This window comes from Centruroides vittatus, unplaced genomic scaffold (assembly GCF_030686945.1).
Source record: "Centruroides vittatus isolate TY-2023 unplaced genomic scaffold, ASM3068694v2 contig_400, whole genome shotgun sequence".
In the NCBI taxonomy this organism is placed as follows: domain Eukaryota; kingdom Metazoa; phylum Arthropoda; class Arachnida; order Scorpiones; family Buthidae; genus Centruroides; species Centruroides vittatus.
In genome coordinates, this window is record NW_027122215.1 from 2,916,634 (window position 1) to 2,938,588 (window position 21,955).

At 31.0% G+C, this 21,955-nt stretch overlaps 2 protein-coding genes across 2 annotated transcripts in view; both read right to left on the minus strand.

The window, feature by feature from the left end:
* Window positions 1–21,955, minus strand: part of LOC136976503 (cullin-3-B-like) — a 199,287-nt gene that overhangs the window by 39,267 nt on the left and 138,065 nt on the right. The window lies entirely within an intron of this gene.
* Window positions 1–21,955, minus strand: part of Idh3a (isocitrate dehydrogenase [NAD] subunit alpha, mitochondrial) — a 76,429-nt gene that overhangs the window by 32,265 nt on the left and 22,209 nt on the right. The window contains exons 3-5 of the mRNA XM_067271732.1: window positions 18,878–19,050; window positions 6,680–6,809; window positions 4,449–4,582 (exon numbers count right to left, since the gene is read on the minus strand). Of these exons, the coding sequence (XP_067127833.1) occupies window positions 4,449–4,582; window positions 6,680–6,809; window positions 18,878–19,050 (437 nt within the window). The remainder of the gene's footprint in view (window positions 1–4,448; window positions 4,583–6,679; window positions 6,810–18,877; window positions 19,051–21,955) is intronic.

Sequence of the window (21,955 nt, forward strand, 5' to 3'; positions counted from 1 at the left end):
TCATCTTAAATCAACTCCAGTTTATATATATTCATTTTTCCTTTTTTATTCTCATGACAATTTCTTCTTATTCTTTATTTTCATACAAACTGATACAAATAAATTATAACAATACTGATGACAGTTTATATTAATATTATAATTACTATAAAGTTTATAAAAATTCTAATATGGATTTTAAATTAATCTATTTCTTAATTTGTAAACTGTTTAATAAAATTATTAAAATGGAACAGAAATAACTATGAGTAAAGGTTTCTTCTTCCAATACTGAGACTAGTGATCTTTATTAAGTTTTTCTTAATTACCTGCAATAAACAGAAACTAAGATTTTTTTAAATTTAAAATTTATAGCCTGAAGAAGGAATGGAAAATACTTACCAATCCAAAATGCATTGTTAAACAGGTGAATAAAGTAAATTGTTTTAATCTTAGTCTCTGTTTATTGCAGATAATTAAGAAAGACAGGGTACAGATCACTAGTCTCACTATTGGAAGAAGAAACATTTACTCATAATCTATTTGTATTTGGCTGATTACAAAATATAAACATAGTAAGCCCTTAATTTAATGAAAAAACAATTTGTCCTAAAGGAAGAATTTATAACTTGTTTATATTCACAAATAGATTATGCTTAAAGGTTAAGTCAATAAGCATAAATTATTCAATATATATTACATTATAATAATACTTTATTCATACTTATACATTATAATACTTTAATACATCATTCATCCAGAAGAAAAGTGACACAACTCAAAAGGCAATTTTTCATGAGAAGCAATTTAAGTTTGGTGTTACCATATTCAATTAATATTATCAATACAGTCATTTATGTCATCTACCAGTTATTTCTGTAAGATAATCTGTGACACTGTTTCCAACTAAAAATTTAGCAATTTTCAACTCATTCTATTCAAAATACAAAAAAAAGGAATGTTTTTCTGTAATGTGTCATTTTTTCCTCGATAAGCAACATGCTTTACATTCTACACTTGTTACTAATCTATGTTTTTAAAATTTCCAATATTCAATTTAATGGACTTTTGGCCATAGCAGACACATCTTTGCCTAATTAGTCCATTAAATTGAGGGCTTACTGTAATGATTATTAGTAAAATTAAAAATTGCTAAATTCACTTGATAAATTAATACAGTATTTCTGAATAGCAGTCACCATTGAGACCGAAAAGTTTGGGTAGTACATGCTCCAGTACATCTTAACTTGGTCATCATATAGTGAAGAATACAATGGATTACAAAAACATCAAATTTGCATTAAAAATGTAAATATACCAAAAAGTATATGTAGCATATATAATTAAAATATATACAATATATCATTTATTTTTTCAGCTGTAAAAATCTCATTTTAATTGAATCTCATTTGAATGTGTAGAGTTATGAAAGCACTTTCCTATCCACTTCAAGGGATGGGAAATATATTCAAAATTGTTACATTTATAATCTAAGCAACTAATAAAAATTGATACAGAAATTTGTCTGCTTTCCAGTTATCAACTAAGTGTAACTTTTTAAACATTTTTGCTTTTTTCAGTAACTGATTTATTAAAAATTACACTTCAGCCCACAGAGCTGTTAAAATAGTTATGACAACAGCATTTGTTTGATGAACATTCAAAGGTTGTGTTATTAAGGCAATTTTTTGACCACTTTAAAGTGTGGGAAACTATTTGGTTTTCTTGCATTTATGATCTTAAATTTCTTTTTCATTACTACTATACTATGGTTCTTGTCGAATGAATGAATAACTTCAAAAAAGTTTATAGTTGATTAAGTAAACATCTCTTCAATCTGAAAAAATTCCTCGGTAGACTACCTTCAGATTGAAGAGACATTTACTTAATCAACAGATAAAACAGCTACCATTAGAAAATTCAGAAAAAGTTTATAGTTTTTTGGTATCGTAAGCTTAATTGCAACAATAAGACAGAAGTTTAATAACATTAACATATATAACAATAAATGGTGATTGACAACTTAACCAGATTAAACTTCTCTAACAGATAATAAATATTGCTCAGCTTTTTACAACCTGCCCTCCTCCCCTATTCCTATTTTAATCCAGTCTTTATTTGACGCATACAGTCAAAATTTGTGATCTGAAAAGGTATTTGAACTGATTCTTTGATCTCATTTTAAAATATTTTGTATGTAATTAATTCTTTCAGAATATTGAAGGTGGAACATTGCATTTTTTGTAAGGTTGGTTATGGACGATGGAGTTCGTTATTTAGTGTTCACTATTTAGAGCTAAATATACCAGGTTTTTCAATAAGTTTTGTTGTTCGATAAGAAAAACACAATTTTATGGTTTGAAATACATTTTATTATTCAATATAATCTCACTGAACTTCAATACACTTGTCCAGTGATCTTCTAATTTATGGATTCCATCCCTGAAGTGAGAATCCAAAAGACTGTCGAAATACACTTCCACGGCTGCTATTACCTCTTCATTCAATGAAAATCGTTTCTCCATGCATGAATATTTTGAGATGTGAGAACAGCCAGAAGTCAGAGGAAGCTAAATCTGGCAAATAGGGAAAATGTTGCAACAATTTGTATTTTAATTCACTGATTTTCACAATGGTTTTTTGAGCTGTGTGAGAGAGTGCTTTGTCTTGATGAAAAATGATTTTTTTCTTCTGTAAACCAGGGGCCATATTCTGGTCACCGTCTCTCACAAGCCGGTCGCTGATTGGCTAATCATTTGGATTAGCCAATCAGCGACTGGCTTGTGAGAGACGAGAGACCAGAGACGGTGACCAGAATATGGTTCCAGGTCTTTTCTCACGAATTTTTACATCCAGCTGGTCCAAAAGGTTACAATAATAATCTGAGTTTATTGTTTTACCAGTTTGGAGGTAATCCACGAACAAAATTCCTTTTGCATCCCAAAAAACTGATGCTAACACCTTCTTGGCCAATTTCTGGACCCTAACTCACTTCAGAGCTGAAGTACCAGGTTCACACCACTCCTTAGACTCTTGTTTTGATTCAGGATCATGGTGGTAGACCCACATCTCATACATAGTGATGAAACGACGCACAAAATCCGTTTTTATCCTTTCTAAAACGTTCCAAATGCTGATGAGAAAGTCGCATTCGAATGTGTTTTTGTTCCATTGTTAGTGAATGCGGCACCCATTGTGCACACAGCTTTCTGTAACCCAAAACTTCAGCCAAAATATTGCTCACACTACCTAATGAGATCCCTAGGGTTTCTACTAAATCTCTCTCAGTTAATGGACGATCTTCCAAAACCATATGCTGTATTTTTGCTACGATTTCTGGTGTTGATGCACTTTTTGGACGTCCTTCACATGGATCATCTTCAAGACTTGTACGACCACGTTTAAATTCAGTAACCCATCTTTTTACTGTTCTAATTGAAGGTGAAGAGCTGAAGAGCCCTTATACACTTTTAACAATCGTTCATAAATTTGTTTTGGTGCTACACCTTCCAAAAATAAAAATTTTATCACTGCACAATATTCAATTTTTTCCATTGTAAAAAAATAGTGACACGTCAACTTTGAACAGCTGTAAATATACGAATGAGTTGACAGATCTACATGAAACTTCACATGTGTTCATAAAAAAGTAGTACTATTTTTACAGAAATAAAGCGATGAACCTAACAGCGCCATCTCTTATCAAACAACAAAACTTATTGAACAACCTGGTAACAGATGTCCTACTTGAAGGGTCTAGGGATTGTAAAAATGTCCATTAAGTAGAGGTGTCCACTATTCGAGTGTGTCTGTTAATGGAGGTTTCACTGTATATATCAAACTTGCTCAGTTGATGTATAGTGAACTATTACAATAAAATGATATATAGCAAATTAATCCATTCAACCAAATTTAAACTTAAAAACAGAAAATGTCATGTAGTATTTTGAGTATTGTGGTAAATTTCAATATAGAAATTTCTTAAAACAAACTAAAAGTCTTTGAACTTTTTTAGGGCAAAAAGTTATAAACTTTTTGCCCTAAATAATTCATCAAAAACTGTTATATAGAGAAATTATATATTCTGAATAAATTGTTTTATTTTAAACTTTAATTTTTGAGTTGAATTTATTTTGGGGATTGATACAATAAGAATAAATTATACACATTTCTATCTTATATAATGACTATTAACCATTTATAATTATATATGAGTGATAATTTTTAATTAGTAGTTATGTAAATTTTAAGATTTTAATTTGCAATTATTAAAAACTTGCAAATTAAACATGCTAAAAAATAAATTACGTGTTCACTTATCACTGTTGAATATTGTAAATAAATAATATAATAAAAATTGAAAACCTTGATATTAATTAATGAATTATTGATATATTTTAAACATCTTTTAATCATAATATATTTTATCAGAACAGAAAAATTTCAATTAAAAAGTACATAAAACTCACATAATATTTGCTTTATGCACTGCAGTAACCGTATTGCGACCATTTTGAACAGCATAATCAAAAGCAAATGCTGCTACGCGATGTGAAGCTTCTTCTGTGATTAATTTAATGCTTTGCACAACTCCATCAACAATCTAAACACAAAAAGTTTTAATTTAATATATTAATGTCAACATATAAATAAACTTACATATTATTTCAAAATTTATTCAAAATAAAAATATGTCCAGTTAACCCTAGATCACAAAGCCTCATCATTTTTATGACAAAAATTTATTAATTCTTTTTTTCTCCTTGTTTTGCACTATCTTGCTGTTTTTCATTTTAGTACCTTCCTACACTGTTGCCAGGATTGTCATAGCCAAGTGCAGATTCTTAGAATTGTTTTTGTTTATGGAATAATTAAAACTGTTATCATCAATTTTACAAAACTTTGTGACTATGTGTGGTGCCTTGAATACAGATAATCATGTTTATATTTCATGTGTGTGTGAATTTTTTCTTTATATGACATAATTCATGTAAATTCATTTTTCATTCTTTAGTTTTATTTCCTAGTCGATCATCTTGTCACATTCCACGCAGAAATATTACTCATTTTATTATTTATTCAGTTACCTGTTGGACATGTAAGAGAAATGAAGAGAGATGATTTCTTCATCCATTTAATTGAAAAACTAACCAAACCATGGATGAAGAAAATACTAAAATAATACACCTTGCAGACATTATTGTACCTCATACGAAATGTTTTACAGAAAAATCCTGCCATTCCCAAAGAGAATCCAACATCTGAAAATGAAACAACTTGTCATATCTACCATTCAAAAAAATGAACTATTTTACTACTACATATTGCAGCCAGTGCAACCATATATAAAACAAGGAACATCATGCAAATCAATGTATTAATTGCTGCAAAAAATTTTATAATAATAATCCAGTATCTAAAATTGTATGAAAACTTTCATACAATTTTATTTCATCATATATTTGTTATATTACTGTCAATCAGTATTCTGACATGATACTAATTAATAAAACAAAAAGTCATAAAATTTATAAAGCTTTGTGTTCCTGTAATAATGATTTATGTTTTGTGATCTAGGGGTTTAATGCAAACAAAAATATAACATTCATAAAAAGGTGTATAGATTAATAATTTCTAATTAGTTACCAAAATAATGCTAAGTTCAAAAGTACATACACAGCTTTATCTAATAAAATTTATTACAAGAAAAATATCTAAGGCCATCCACAGAATTTGATCAAAACACAATAGAAAACAAATAAAAAAAAAACATTATTGCAATTTTGTGTGGATAATCTCAGAAGCATATAATCCACACCTTAGTATACTCCACAAAATACAGACAATGGAAATAAAAACTGTTTAATTTCCATGATCATATATCCCACGCTCCAAAGTGACTAATAAAACATGATATTTGCCAGTATGTAGTTCAGAATGTACCATCTAAGACATTAAAATATTGTTTTTATCTTTTATTTCTGATAACAGTTCTTTGTATTTGTAATTATGAAATAAGTGTATCAGAAAATGAAATGAAAAGTACTAAACTTCATAAGCATAAAAGTTATAAAATGGCCTACTGAATGGCAAGAATTTTTATCATATTGCTTCATTTCAGTTTGATTTATCAAATAATAATATTATTACATATTTTATTAATGATAATTATGAACACTAAAATAAACTTTTAAAATTTTTATTAATATTAAAATTAATCATTATTTTAAAATACATATATTAAAAATTTTAATATAACTTAAATAATTTTATATTTTTTAATCTAAATTTTAGTGAGTGTTTTTAATAAAGGTAAATATCATGAAGTATTTTTTTTATTCCACAATATAATATGATTCTTATTTTTTGTAAATTTAAGTACATCCATCAACACATTTGTAAACCACAAGTTGAGAAACATTGCATTACCCAAATTAGCATGGGCACCTGAATGTTAAAATTTCTACAGTGTTAAGAACTAATTATATTCAACTTTTCATTAGCCAAAAATAATTGAAACTTTGATTAAAAACCATTACTATGAATAAACTTATTGATTTAATTTCCTAAAGTTACTACTATTAAGTAAATATAAAAAGTTTACTACTATACAAATAAAATTATTATTTCATGACTAAGTAATGTGGTTATAAAAAAATAATAAATTTTAGAATTAGATAAAATTAATAACTTTTCTTACTTCATGTTCAATGCCACTATATTCTCCTTCAGTATTTTCTCTAATTGTTACCACATCAACATCTTTATATAGTGTTTCTACTCCAGAAACAGATCGACATGGACGAACGTTTGCATAAAGATTAAATAACCTACAATATAATAAAATATTTTAAATAAAATAGTATCCTATAATAATAACATTAATAAGTAAAAACATAATATAATAAAAACATTACAGTATAATGATAATACTTAATTTAATATTAACAGGACTAGGAGAATTCATTAAAGAGTAACAAAAACTATCAGAAAGCAATGAAAATGTAACTGAAAACACTCTTTACTAATTGTATTTTATAGAAAAAAAAAAAAAATCACAATTTTCTGCTCATTAAGATCACAAAATACACTTTTTATATTATATTTATAAGCATAATTATTATAGGTCATCTTTGATAAATCCCAGACGTGTTTGTTGATGTGATAGTAATGTTCAAAATAACACCCAGTCGGTTGAACAAACACAAAGTTTATATTTACAATACAAATGTACAAAATAATACAAAATAGCATTACAATTAATTATGCACAAACACTAATCCAAGCGACAACCGACTATTTCCGTACAAGTTTGTCGGAAAAACTCCTTACGATCTCCGCAAACAGACTTATAATTAGCAACACCTCCGAGTAAGGAACAAGTTCGTACTAAACCACTGGAGTTCACTTTCACCAGATTTCCGTAACGTCCAAAGAGAGAGCTAGTTAGAACTTCGATGGAAACGGTCCGATCTCTTTCCCGCCGAAACTACTGCTTATATAGCGGCCGGTGTTTGAATCCTCCGCCAATCAAATTCGAATGTTTCCACAACGTCCGGCCAACAGTCACTTTCCGCCAGCCAATTGTCCGTCGATCGTCGATTTGAAACTCAACGGTTCCTCTAACGGATCTTTCTAACGGTCCTTCTAACGGTTCTTCCATTACGAAAGTTCGTTATCTTGCGAACAGGGCGAGAAGCGCTCGCCTAGGCGATTCCCAATCCTACAGTGACGTCATATGTCAGTGTTTGAATCCTCCGCCAATCAAATTCGAATGTTTCCACAACGTCCGGCCAACGGTCACTTTCCGCCAGCCAATCGTCCGTCGATCGTCGATTTGAAACTCAACGGTTCCTCTAACGAATCTTTCTAACCGTCCTTCTAATGGTTCTTCCATTACGAAAGTTCGTTATCTTGCGAACAGGGCGGGAAGCACTCGCCTAGGCGATTCCCAATCCTACAGTGACGTCATATCAAAACTGACGAATGATCAAGTTGACTCTGAATTAGCTTCACTCTTCTTTCTAAATGAAGTTAATATGGCAGATTGTTGTATGCATGTGTGATAAAAATGCATTATGTTGTTTATGAAACAATGCATTGTAGTATGTTGATAATGCTGGAATGTATTATAGTAATTTTTTTAACAGTCTCAACACAAATTTTGCATCATGGAATTTTTTAAAATATGAGAACATGTCATAGAACTATATACTTACCTAGACACAAAAGTTCTTGTTGTGGCTGTTTCTGCCAAGCCACAATGCATTCTAATCATTTTTTCTATTCAATGAGAATTTTCAATCTTTCACAGTTTCACAAAGTTTTCTGTAGATGAATATCAAAAAAGCTGAATGTTGAATAAAAACTAACAAGACTGGCGATCTCTCAAGACAACTGCATCAAATTGAAAGCAATAATTCTAATTACTGCATAAATCATCATAGATGAGATATGGATATATCATTTCATGCTAGTAATCAAAAGAGCTTGAAGCAGTGTAAATATGCTGATTCTCCATTTCCTACAAAGTTCGACACCTAGCCTTCAGCCAATGTAGTCATGGCATTGGTCTTCTGAGATTACAGTTGTAGAGTGCATATAGATATTATAAAGAAGAAAGAAATTGTCAATGCACTCTATTACTCTGGACTATTATTATCTGGCAAAGTTTGCAGCACCATACAAAAGAAAAAATCAGGATCATACTGCTAAGAAAACTACAGAGGTTCTTCCCAAAATAAATTTTTTTAATTAACTCTTTCTGCCCTGAAGACACTAATAGGGCCTTTTATCATACCTGTCATGGGTTTAGCACAGTCCACAATGGAGATGGCCAGGTGGTGAAAAATAAGATCTAAACCACTAAAGAAAAATTCCTGGAGTTTCTTGAGAGCCAATCCTGGATTCCCAGAGTGGCAAGCTGATATCTTTACAACTTCGATCATTAGGCTGTCAAAATATCAAAATGGCTTGGTCACCTCATTATCTTTGCAATCTGAACTTGTCTCCAAGTGACTCATTTGTTTGTTATTCTGAAGAAATATTTTGGTAGAAAAAGTTTACAGACAATGAAGAGATAATTAATGCAGTTCTTTTATAGTTCTATAATCAATCATGCATGGATGAGCATAATTGATTACATTTTATCTATCTTTTAGTCTACCAGCATACATGCTGGTAGACCAAAAAATAGATAAAATTTGTAGCAGTGGCAACAGATTAGGTTGAAAAAATAACATTTGTAACTTTTTTTTATGTGTATTTGTAAAGTAATAAAATCAATCAGATATTTACAACCCTCGCAAATATGAAATGACTTCAATCTGTGAATGTTACTTTATCAAAGTAAGCTTAAAAAAAGACTTAGACTGAAACTATTAAGAAAGTTATGATAGTTCACACATTGTTATCAGAGAGAGCATTGTATCAAAAATGATGAAAAGAAAATATTATAGATAACTCATAACTGCCATGTAAACACAGCAGCTGTGAGTTAGTTATATATGGCTTCACCAACCAACACATATCAAAAGTTGGTGTTGAAGATTTGCAGAAAAAAGAATAGTCATGAAGCCAATATGAATGGGATCAAGGATTGCAACAATGAGGTATAAAATGAAAATATGTATCTAACATAATAAATTAAACAAATAAATAGTCTACTAATTTCAGGAAGTCAACTTTTTTTTTTCAGTCAAAATCTGACCATCTTTAGCTTAAATTCTGTGTTCTAGATAAGGATTATATTATTTGGCAATTGACAAACAGATTTAAACATTTACATGAAAAGAAAAACAAGAGAAAAGATAGCATCTTGCAGGCAAAAAACTAAGAAATGGTGTCAAAAACACAATGTGATTTGCTAATGTGCAGATAAAAGTACACTTCCAGTGTTTTTGATTAATTCATCTTATAAAAGCAAACTGCAGGATTATTTATCATTTACAAGATCGTAAATTCTGAAAAAATATCCTACTAATTTCATAGTTGTCAAGATTATAGATAAAAATTTTCCAATTTCAGATGATATATTCTGGAAGAGTTACAATGCAAGATACAAAGACTATTCAGAATGGTCAAAACTCAAACTTGTTTAACAACACTATTTACCTACAGCAGGAGATTATCCCTATGGGATTTTACTATTGACATTTTTTTAGCAGAAATTGTCATGCAGAAGGTCAAAGATTTCATTTTCAGGTTGCCTCTCACCTTTCATTACCCTCTATTATACCTACTATATGTCAACCATGTCCTTTAAGCTTGAAAGGGTACACATGAGGAATTCCTATCTAACGATCATCCAAAGCCAAATTATCGGGCTAGCAAATGGCTATAGTAATATTAATAATTTAAGATAATTTGGTACTAGAGTTAGGTGTTAGGCGCCATCTCTTGCTAAATTTAATAATTAGAATTTTAATTAAATAATTTAAATCTTTAATTATTAATATTACTATAGCCATTTGCTAGCCTGATAATTCGGCTTTCGATGATCGTTATCTATAACGGGCTAGTAGTTGTTTATTTATATATGTACACCTTGCCGGGGTTGTGATGGCCGGTTGAGTGCCTTTGGGAGGACATGGGCAATTAATGTGTCCCCAGCCGGCACTGTAATGACCGTCGATGGTCGGACAGTAATCTTATAGCAGCTGGAGGAGGAGAGCGAATCGGAGGTCCGGGTAGTGTAACTGGTAATGTGTCTGCACGGATAGCAGAAGTTGCGGGTTCGAGTCCCGCTTCAGGCCGATTCTTTTCTTCCAGTTAGGCCTAAATTTATTTAAATTATTTAATTAAAATTCTAATTATTAAATTTAGCAAGAGATGGCACCTAACGCCTAACTCTAGTATCAAATTATCTTAAATTATTAATATTACTATAGCCATTTGCTAGCCCGATAATTTGGCTTTGGATGATCGTTATCTATAACGGGCTAGTAGTTGTTTATTTATGAATTTCTATCTTTTTTTCACATTCTAAACAACATTTCTCCATCTATAAAATTCTCCTTTGAGACAGAGGATCCCAATAATGCCATTGTTTCTTAGATATTTTAATACAGAGGACTAATTGAGGTTTATGCTTTAGTGTGTTCCACAAATTTGGATTATTCTATCCTCTCTCATTGTACCATGCTGCTCGTTCCAACAAAAATGACACCATCAGGGCACACATCCATAGGACTTATATCTTATCTGATTACAGCAGATACACTCAGTAACAAATTCAACAACATAAAGCATGTCAGCCCAGGAAGGATATCCAACAACACATTCAAGTTTGTGCATCACAGAGACTTTTGCTCACTTTTCTGGCACTCTACACTCCGGGTTATTTCTAGAAAAACATTTTTCAAAACATCCATATCTTTTCTTGGCAACATATCCATAAAAATCACCTCTTATAACCTTTTACTACTTATGATCCTGGTCTGTATTGAGACTACTACTTTCTAACAGCAGAGATCCTTACCATACATATAAAAATTCCAGTATCTCCTTGTCCCCTAAGACACCTTACTAACAGTGAGGTTGTTTACTATGTAGAAGCCACAACTAGGAAACCTGAAATGCATCTGAAGAAACATGCCACAACAGTCTCCTAAAATAAGTCTATCACTGAGCTAGCAAGATTAGTATCCCAGGAACACTATACATCATTTTCGGATTTAATTCCAAATAAAATAATATAAATTATAAGATAAAGTATACTCAAGAAGTTAGCATAAGCAATAACAATAAAAACAGACACATTGTATAAATGGGGGTTAGGTCACATATCCAAGATCATATCTGGTGTGAAAAGGAAGTTGCAGATATTTTTTCAGTGGTCAGAGTACACTAAAGTTGGAAAGTTGATAGGCTGTAGATTATAGATAAAGAAGGATTCTCAGTAGAAGGTTGTGGTAATATCTGTAACTTCCTTTTCACACCAGATATGATGTTAGGTATGTGTCCTCATACTGACCTAACCTCCATGTCTACAATGTGTCTATTTTTATCGTTATTGCCTATGCTAACTTCCTGAAGTGTATTTTATCTTATAATTGGACTGCAATTTGAAAAAATTGTAGACCTATAAATTTCCACTGTCTGCCTGTACATCCTTCCTTAATCTCAAGAACAGAGTTAGATAGATGAAAGCCAAGACCAGATATGGAAAGATTATGGGAAGGAAATCCCAATTAACTATATACGAACTTCAGATGCAAACTGGAAATCATGTTATTTCAAAAATTCAAAAATTTTCCCCAGAAAGGTGTTAGATAGATGACTGGCACAACTATTATTAAAAGAAAAGTATGGTGTACAGGAACAAGACACTACTAATTTGAGGTGGCAAGCACATTTTTTAAATTAAATAAATTAAACAAAATATAATTAAAAATTGCAGCCTGACATTGTGACAATATAAATGAGTAATTATTTATTGTGACATTATTTTATTTTATTGTATTTATTATTTTTTCTCACTTGTTTATAATGTGTTTGCTTACTGTTATTATTTACATTCACTCCATGACTGTCACTTCTGATGTACAAACTTTGTCCAACTTTTAAATTTAAAATTTTATGTTCTGTTCTTTTCCATTTTTGTTTATCCCGAAGAAGATTAAATTGACTTAACTGAAAGTACCTGAGTGAGAATTAAAGTTATTTATATATTGAAAGTTGTTTAATAACACTTATTTTATCACCTTGCCATCATTTTCTCATAAGGCAGGGTGGCCACTTAAATAACTTTTAGATAAAATATTTATTCTTCCTATTCATATGAAAAATTATTTGAAGATATCCTACAGAAATACGTATACTATTACCAGCTCCATATATATTATAAATGAGTTAACCAAGATAACTCTCTCAGGCAATGATATATTAACCATGTGTGACTATGTTACTTAACTTCACCACATACCTGGTTGAATATATGACACGGAATCGACTTACTTTAACCAAATAACCGGAGTTCTTATATTCGATAACTGCAAACATTTTTGAAGCCCCTTCTGGGCCCTTCCTCAGGCTTATACCTTCATTCCATACAAGCTGGCCATTAATATTTGAACACAATTTGAAAGGCATTCAATTTGGATCACCACATGCACATGCACTCCAAGACTTTTAAATATTGAACAACACGGTGAGTTTTGAAATGTGCATGCATTCCACTTTACATCTGATTGCAAAATTAAATGCTACTGTCCAGTAGGACCTGCCACTCCATTGAAAGGGACATCTCCTCTTTAAAATTAATGCAAGTTCTGCATCCCCTTTCAATGGCATGGCAGATCCTACTAGACAGTAGCATTTAATTTTGCAATCAGATGTAAAGTGGAATGCATGCACATTTCAAAACTCATTGTGTTGTTCAATATTTAAAAGTCTTGGAATGCATGTGTGTGTGGTGATCCGAATTGAATATCTTTCAAATTGTGTTCGAATATTAATGGCCAGCTTGTATGAAATGAAGGTATAAGCCTGAGGAAGGGCCCAGAAGGGGCTTCGAAAATGTTTGCAGTTATCAAATATAAACACTCTGGTTATTTAGTTAAAGTAAGTCGATCCCATGTGAATGTGTTAATTTGTTTCCTTCTATTTGTACTGAAGCTGCATTATCTATTACACGTAATATAATAGGTCAACACAAAAATGTTAACTTGAAAATGTAGTCATACCTCTGACTACTTAGATTTGATTTTATGCAACTCTTATTTCCATTGGGATAACAATTTTTATAGACAAAGGTCTGGTGTGCCAATGGGTTCTCCATTAGCAGGTGATGAACCTGAAATACTTGTGTCATGGGCAGAAAGGAAAGTAATTAAGAAATGTAGCAAACATATCAAATTGACAGCTTGATACATAGATGACCATATAATTCAAAGTGATGACCATTGCATTGAAGATTTTATAGATGACAATAACAGTAATTCTGTGAGTATTACATTATATGTAAAACAATCAATAAAAGTTTTATAAATTATTTGGATATTACTATTTTCAAATTAGGGTAATACTTACAGAACTAAGATTTATCAAAAACATACATTTATACACCATCATAGATACATTGGAAGTCACATGATATCATGTCCACACAAATTAGCTGCCTTTTGCAGTCTAGTTAGTCATGCTTTTTCACCCATTCATCATCAGGTAGAGATAGAAATCTATATATTAATTGAAAGAGGGTTTCAGTTTTACAACTTAGTTTGAGTAAACGGCTGGGGCTAAAAATATGATTCAGGTATCAAATTAAAGCTCTTATCCTTGTAGATGATGCCACTGAAGAGAGATTTGAGAAAGGTGCAATGGTTCAGATATAGCGGAATGGCAAAGGTACAATGTTAAATCTATGGGACAAACATGTCGAGTGATTGTAAAACCTGTTGTAACCCACACTTTGGAAATTGTGGATATAGAATATAAAGGAGCAAGTAAATTATTCTAAAAAAAAGAGCAAAATTATCACACACACAACAGCTAAACACATTAACTAACCTCAAACCTCAACAAAAGTGTAAAGGATTTGCTAACAAAAAGTAAATTAAGTGTGAATTAGTTTGCTATTAAAAATGACTGCTCCCTACAAAATAAGTTTTTTCAAATAAAAAGCACAAAATAAGTTTTTTTAATATTATAAAACAGCAAATATAATTAAAAGCATAATAATTGAGAAACGACTGTACAAATAATATCAGCAAGATAATCATAATTCTTCCCATATGCCATTCTCTCACCTAAACAAATCATTTTTCCGCTACTAGGAAAAGAATGAACCATTCTCCACTACTAAAGCCTAGCCTGTGGGGTAAAAATAATTTTGCATCTATATCTATATCTTACATAGTAATTTAACTGAAAGAGTATTTCAGTTTTCTGACTTAGTTTGAGAGAACAGCTAGAACCAAAAATATGGTTCAGGTATCAAATTAAAGCTCTTACGCTGTAAATATGCCACTGAAGAAAGATTTGAGAAAGGTGCAATGGTTCAGGTGTGGTGGAGTGGCAAAGATACAATGTTAAATCTACAGGAAGGAAAGTGACAAACATGTCAGGCACTCACATGCCACCTAGCAATTTAGATCCTCTTAACCATTTGAACAATCTGTTGCTCATCACTACTGCTTTGTTTGCTAATTATATATTAATTAAAAGGCATTCTACATTACTTTTTCAATAAATTAGTTTTATCAATATTGACCATAGTGTGAGAATCGGAAGGAGGGGTATGAAAGTAATTAAGTAATTAAATAATTAAAAATTTATTTTAATGCATCACAGAAAATGGAGAGGAAAAACCCACACACATCCTATTTCTCAAGAATTCTTGATAGATAAAACATATCCAATATCCCTCAGATTTAAACAATTATTACTAAGGTTGCAATATAAATTCTGACCTTAGTCACCTCCGGTAATTAATTCCATTTGTTTGACAGCTGTTATCAATTTTATGAGGTAAACTTAGTAACAATACTAGATAGAAAAAGATAATAAATTTGTCGGAATGTTTGATTTCTGACAATTAACATAAACAACACCTGGACCCAGTTCAAACTTAAAACGTATTATATCACAGATAACATTAGTCAGCTTCCACACAAATGCGTATAAAAAGGGGTTACACCTGTGCCTCAGGGCAATTGTCCAAAGGAAACCTCCAGGCAGACAACCCTGTTTGAACCTTCCTTCGACCACCATACTGAAAGGACTGCTCGGGACTTGATCGCCGTGGGTTACGAGGTATTTATCTAGATTATATAGAAACTCTTTCCCTAGATTATAAGATAGACTAATGCTAAGGTAGCAACTAAATTTCTTAGACCCGTACTAAAGGCCAGAACAGCAACGGCCGACATAATTGATGTCTACCCAGAGACGCTGCCTTGTTAATTGTTGTGCCAATAAGGAATTATTTAGAATCTGTAACAATTTTCTGTTTTCGTATTCCTCTGTACTCACTTTGATGTTTATTAAATATTTTCTTTTTATAATTTACTATTTGTCATCCTTGAGTACGGCCAACACCTTATCACAACCTTGCTAACCCTCCCACTCAATTTGTTGCCATCCATTGATGCAGTGACAGAACTCGCCATCCCTTTGCCGGTAAGCGGGTTGAGTTCGCAGCTCTACACCCCTCAGTTCTCACAATAGCACCATCTATCAACTTTTAGTACCAATCTCTGTTTTTGGGTTGAAATTTTCAAAAATTGCAGATGTATGAATTGGAAAGACTCCATTGAGGTGCCACCGAGTTAGAAAATTAGTCCATAAAATTAGAAAAGTTAGAGTCCTTAAAATATGTAAAGCAAGGGCTAAATTAGATGTATAAATTCCCACTGGAGTCTGTCTGTCTATCTCTCATTCCTTAATCTTGAGAATGGAGTTAAATAAATGAAAGCTGAGATCAGATATGGAAAACTTGGGGACAGGAGGCCCTGATTTAACTATATACAAACTTTTAGTTTGGACCAGAAGTCACATTATTTCAATTTGAAAATTTTCTCCAGAACAGAGTTAGATAGATGACTAGTATGACTCTATTGTTAACAGGAAAGTATAATATACAGGGCAAGACACTACTAAAATCAAGAGCATTGTGACAAAAAATTGCAGCCTGGCATTGTGACAATGTCACAATAAATTTAAATACAGTCAAACCTGTTTTTATGCGCTCTTTTTATGTGCGATTTTTATTTGTGCGATTTTTTTAATGCGAATTTTTAATTTGTGCAGTATAGTTGGCGACTAGTCTCGTGCGATTCGTCATGTCTTACGTTGACTTATTATAGCTAAATAAACTTATTATAGCATAAATGCACTTATTATAGTAATATTATTGCATGAATATGCGAAAAATGAAATAATTTACTTTTTAAGTCAACAAAACACCACCTGGACAAAAATATGTAAAACAGACGATAGACCAGACGATGCAGTCAAGTGCTGACATCTGTTGTCAATAAATTCTATTTCGTACGGTTTTGAGTTATTTTCTATGTGAGACTTTTTTTATGCGGTCCCTGTTGACCGCATAAAAAAAAATATTTTTTAATTGTGTTGCGAAAACTATTATTTACAGCCATTCGTGAAGTTTCGTGAGATTTTTTTTATGAGTTTTTTTAATGCGGTCCCTATCCCCCGCATAAAAACAGGTTTGACTGTACTCATTATTTTACTATTACTTCATAATGAAGCCAAAATGTGATTCTAATCATCCAATTTGTTACTTATTGCCAATTGATAGAGTTCTTGACAAAACTACCAACCAACAAAACAAAATAAACTTGAACATCCAATTGTTGATAGGTCTAAGAGTTTTATTTGCAAAGCCCAGGACAAGGTGATTGCCATGAGGTGGGCCACTACTACCATCACCATTAATCCAAAGCCCCACCAGTTGAATTTGGTCAGCCTTAAGAATGATAAATTGCTACCCTGAGATCTGGATGCAAAATTGAAAGAAGCCTCACAGTACTGGAGTACAGGGAGATGAGTTATCATCTGCAAACAGCTTGGAAAACAATTGTTTTACTGATGATTTTTGTGTAGAATGCCAAATTTTAAAAAAGCTAAATTGTATTTTAATTAAATAAAACTATTGATTCCAATGGGTTCCTGCTAGTATAGAATTAATTAAGATCTCAAAAATAGATAATGAATGCAATTTCTCTAGAAATGTTATTAAGAGAATAATTAATAGTTATGTTAACAGGCACTATATTAATACTATAGTAATATAGACAAAACTAATAAAAAATCAATTAATAGTTAGTGGCAAAAATGTAGCCAACATCATACAACCTCTAATTAAGAACTTGCTAATATATATAATAATTAAGAGAAATTCCACTGTTATGCAGATTGCACTCAGATAAAATTACAATAGATAAAAGCTGGAATTTACATAATTAAACTTATTAATAAGCAAAAAAATTTATACTATATTGATTCCACATTCCAATATCCAAGATAATAAAACATTATTTTAATACTTAATAAAGGGATTATTGTCAATGCCACTTTCTTGTCTATTTGAGTTTTACATCTAATGCAGACACAAATGTATTATAGAATAAACTACTTTTAGTTAAGAAATGGGATAGTTTTAAAAATTTTAGAGCAATTTTATATCTATGGGACAGTAGCATAACATTAATACTTTAATATACTTGGATATGGTTAACAGATTCCATCAATTTCTCTTCTTTCTACAAGAAATTAATAGCAAAATTTACCTACTTATATTTGTATGAAATTCCATTGTTTTATTTTATTTTATTTTATTTATTTTTAATTGTATTTTATTTAATTTATATTACATATTTTACTATATTTCACTCCACATGTTCTATTGCATTTGTTTCAAATTCAAAACTAACTGTTCAGAACGTTAATTTTGAATTTGTACTAATTTATACATTCTACATAACTTAAACTCTTAGAATTAGTTTAAGCTGAGAATGATCAGATTTTAATTGAAAACATTTGTTTTTAATAAAATGTTGGCTTCCTGAAATTAACAAAATTTAATAAACTAAACAGCCATCAGATTCCAGCAAGATTAAATTTAATAAAACTAAGTTTTCTGACCATATTTTAAAGATTATCTTTAGGTACAGTCTTTACAATATGGTCAAAAATCTTATTTCTATTAAATTTAATCCTGCTGGACTCTCATGGTTGTGTTGTTTATTCAGTTTGTTACAGTTCTGATTCATTTGAATTAACATAATTTATTTACTTATTTATTTATTTACAACAGTATCAAGTTTTATAATCTTTTATAATTAATTATATTTTTAAGGTTCTAAAAATTTCCAAAACATTTATATTATTTTAATATTTTTATACAAACAATATTAAATTTTTAATTGCTTACTGTCGAATAGTTAAATTTAATGAACGATGTCCTTTTCCTATGGGTGTTTCTAATGGACCTTTTAAACCTATCTTATTTTTTAAAACAGAATCAATTGCTTTTTGAGGAATACTAAATTTTCCATCTGGTCCTTTTACAGGAGTAACATCCTCTACTTCCCATTCAATAGGTACCTGAAAAGTAAAGTCTAATATAAATGGTCTAAAAATAAAATATCTACAAAGCATGTATGTTCACATACATAAAACAAATAACAAAAATAAACAAATAAATATTTCACTATTTACCGTATATCTCGGCAGATAAGACAAGGTATAAATTTTCATCTTAGTTTTATAGTTTTAGCATATATCTGTCCTATAAGACAATTCCCAAACTATCAACAGCCTATGAATTTAGTTTAGATCGGCGATCATCATCTGGATAATAACAGTGTATAGCGTATACGGAATTATATCCTATTCGTAATTTTTTGAAAGAACATCAAATTTTATTTTCTTGCATCTGGAAGCACTGCCTTGCGATTGTTGCAAACATTTGCACTGATTTGGACATTCGGGTAATGACCTTGACTATTCACATACATCAAAGGAAGCATAAAACAAGCTAAAAGAAATACATCAGCTGTAGAGGACCAATTATGAAAGTAAGTCTTACAAAACAATTACTTCAAATGAAAATGAAGCCATATCAAAGTATGAAGGAACATTTAGACATCTTTGGAACACTTGATAAATGTCAGAAATTGATGCGTGTGTTCCTGATAACTTTCTTTCCATTCTGATCCTTTGCAGATTTTCTGATGAGTATGAGAATTTTAGAGTAGCAATTGAAAGCAGTGATCAACTTCCTGAACCCAATGTATTCAGGATAAAACTTCTAGAAGGGAAAAGATGAGAGGGAAGATGATATAACAAGTAAGCATACAGCCTTTGTGAGACACTCAAATGAAAATAAAAGCAAAGATCAACTTAACCCTAAGAAAAAAGAAGCAATTCTCTTTCAAGTGTTATACCTGTGGCAAACAAAGGCACAAATCCTCCAATTGTTGGTGGAACAAATAGAAAAACCACAACATATCTTTAAAAGAACTTAACAAAATAGCAACAGTAGCTGCATTTGAATCTTGTGGATCTTTATCCCAAACACTAAACCAAATGATCACCATAATCAGGCTAATATTATGCTATAATTAATAATTAGAAACTAAGTAATTTGATACTAGAGGTAAACATTAGGTGCCATCTCTTATCTAAATTAATAATTATAATAATCTAATAATTTATTAAATAATTTAGAACATTCTGGAAGCAAAGACTTGCTCGGTTGGCATAACTGGCAAGTGTACTGCACGGTAAGTGGAGGTTGCGGGCAGGGGCAGATCTATGTTTTTCGAGGCATAGGGCATATTGAAGTCCAAAGGGGCCCCAATTTTTATTAATACAAATAATACTATAAATTATCATTATTAGTATATTATTAATATTAACTATTTTTTACTATACAATAATTGCTCATTGTTAATGAAAAAGTATTAAAAATTTATGATAATAATTCAGTTTTTGTGAGCCCTTGACACTTGGGGGCCCAGAGCTTAAGCCCTATTAGTCCTTATGTAGATCTGCCCCTGGTTGCAGGTTTAAGTCCTGCTCCAGGATAGGGTTATTTTCTTCCCAAATGTTCTAAATTATTTAATAAATTATTAAATTATTATTAATTTAGGTAAGAGATGGCATCTAACATCTATCTCTAGTACCAAATTACTTAGTTTCTAATTATTAATTATAGCATAATATTAGCCTGGTTAATTATGGCAATCGTTCGGCTTAGTATCAGTACATTGGGTTTCAGGACGTTGAAAGGAGAAATGGTGTTTTGATAGTGGAGCAACAGCACACACGTGGAGATGAAAAGCAATTCACAGAAATAACACAAATTAATTCACAAAAAGTGCAACTGGCTAATAATAAAACAACTCAAGCTGCTGGAAGCAGCTCAATTTTCTCGAAAACCTTAATTAATTCGAAACAAGATACACCACTTTTGGAAAATGTACTAGTTGTACCTGGCTTTCAAGAAAATTTAATTTCAATCAGTAAGTGTACCCAAAGACCTTATACTGTCACATTCCAAGCTAAATATGCAAGCTTAGAAAATAAAGAGATTTTGGCACAAGGCATTAAAAGGAAGGGGCTTTATGTTTTATAACAACATACAGAAAGTTCTACTCTAATTACTGTAGTCCAGAAGATTCACTCAGAAGAAATTAATCCAAAAATAAAAGATATCCAGATATGGAACAGGCTTGGCCATCTAAACTACAGTGATCTGAAAAAATTACAAAAGAAATGGTGCATGGCTTGCAATTTGATAATTCTTCCAAAAAATCTCAAGCTTGTGAAACATGTATTACAGGAAAACAGACAAGGTTACCATTTCCAAAAGAGTCTTCTTCAAGTTCAAATCATGTATTACAATTATAATCTATTTATCATACATTGGCACCTACTGTAAACAAACTAAGACACACCCCTCTTTGTTTAATGGTTTAAACCTACGTTCATCAATTAGAAACCGTGTTGCATCTCATTTGTCCGCGGAAAATATTTCCTCATTATTTATAAAATCATTAATGAAATACTGGTCACTTAGCAATGATTATAAATGTAGCTATTTCATATTTGTTAAGTTGTTATTTTTAATGAATATTTGCACATTCTGAATCATTAAAAATAAACTGTGACCAGAAAAGGTTTATTTTTAATGATTCAGAATGTGCAACAAGGAACTATTTTCTGCAGATGAATGAGATGCAATGCAGTTTCTAACTGATGAACATAGGTTTAAACCAGTGGTTCCCAACCTTTTCTAGGATGCGGAACACTTTTGTGAGCAATTTTCTTTAGCTCAACACTTACTTAAGTTAATATGAAATACATAAGCTTGTCATCAGTTATTTTATTAGAATTGAGCAATTATAATTCAAAATCTCTACTCATATTATTAACGCCAATTCTAAGACAGGAAAAAATATACCTAAATAACTTTAATGGGAAACTTGTGCCTGATGTTTTTTAC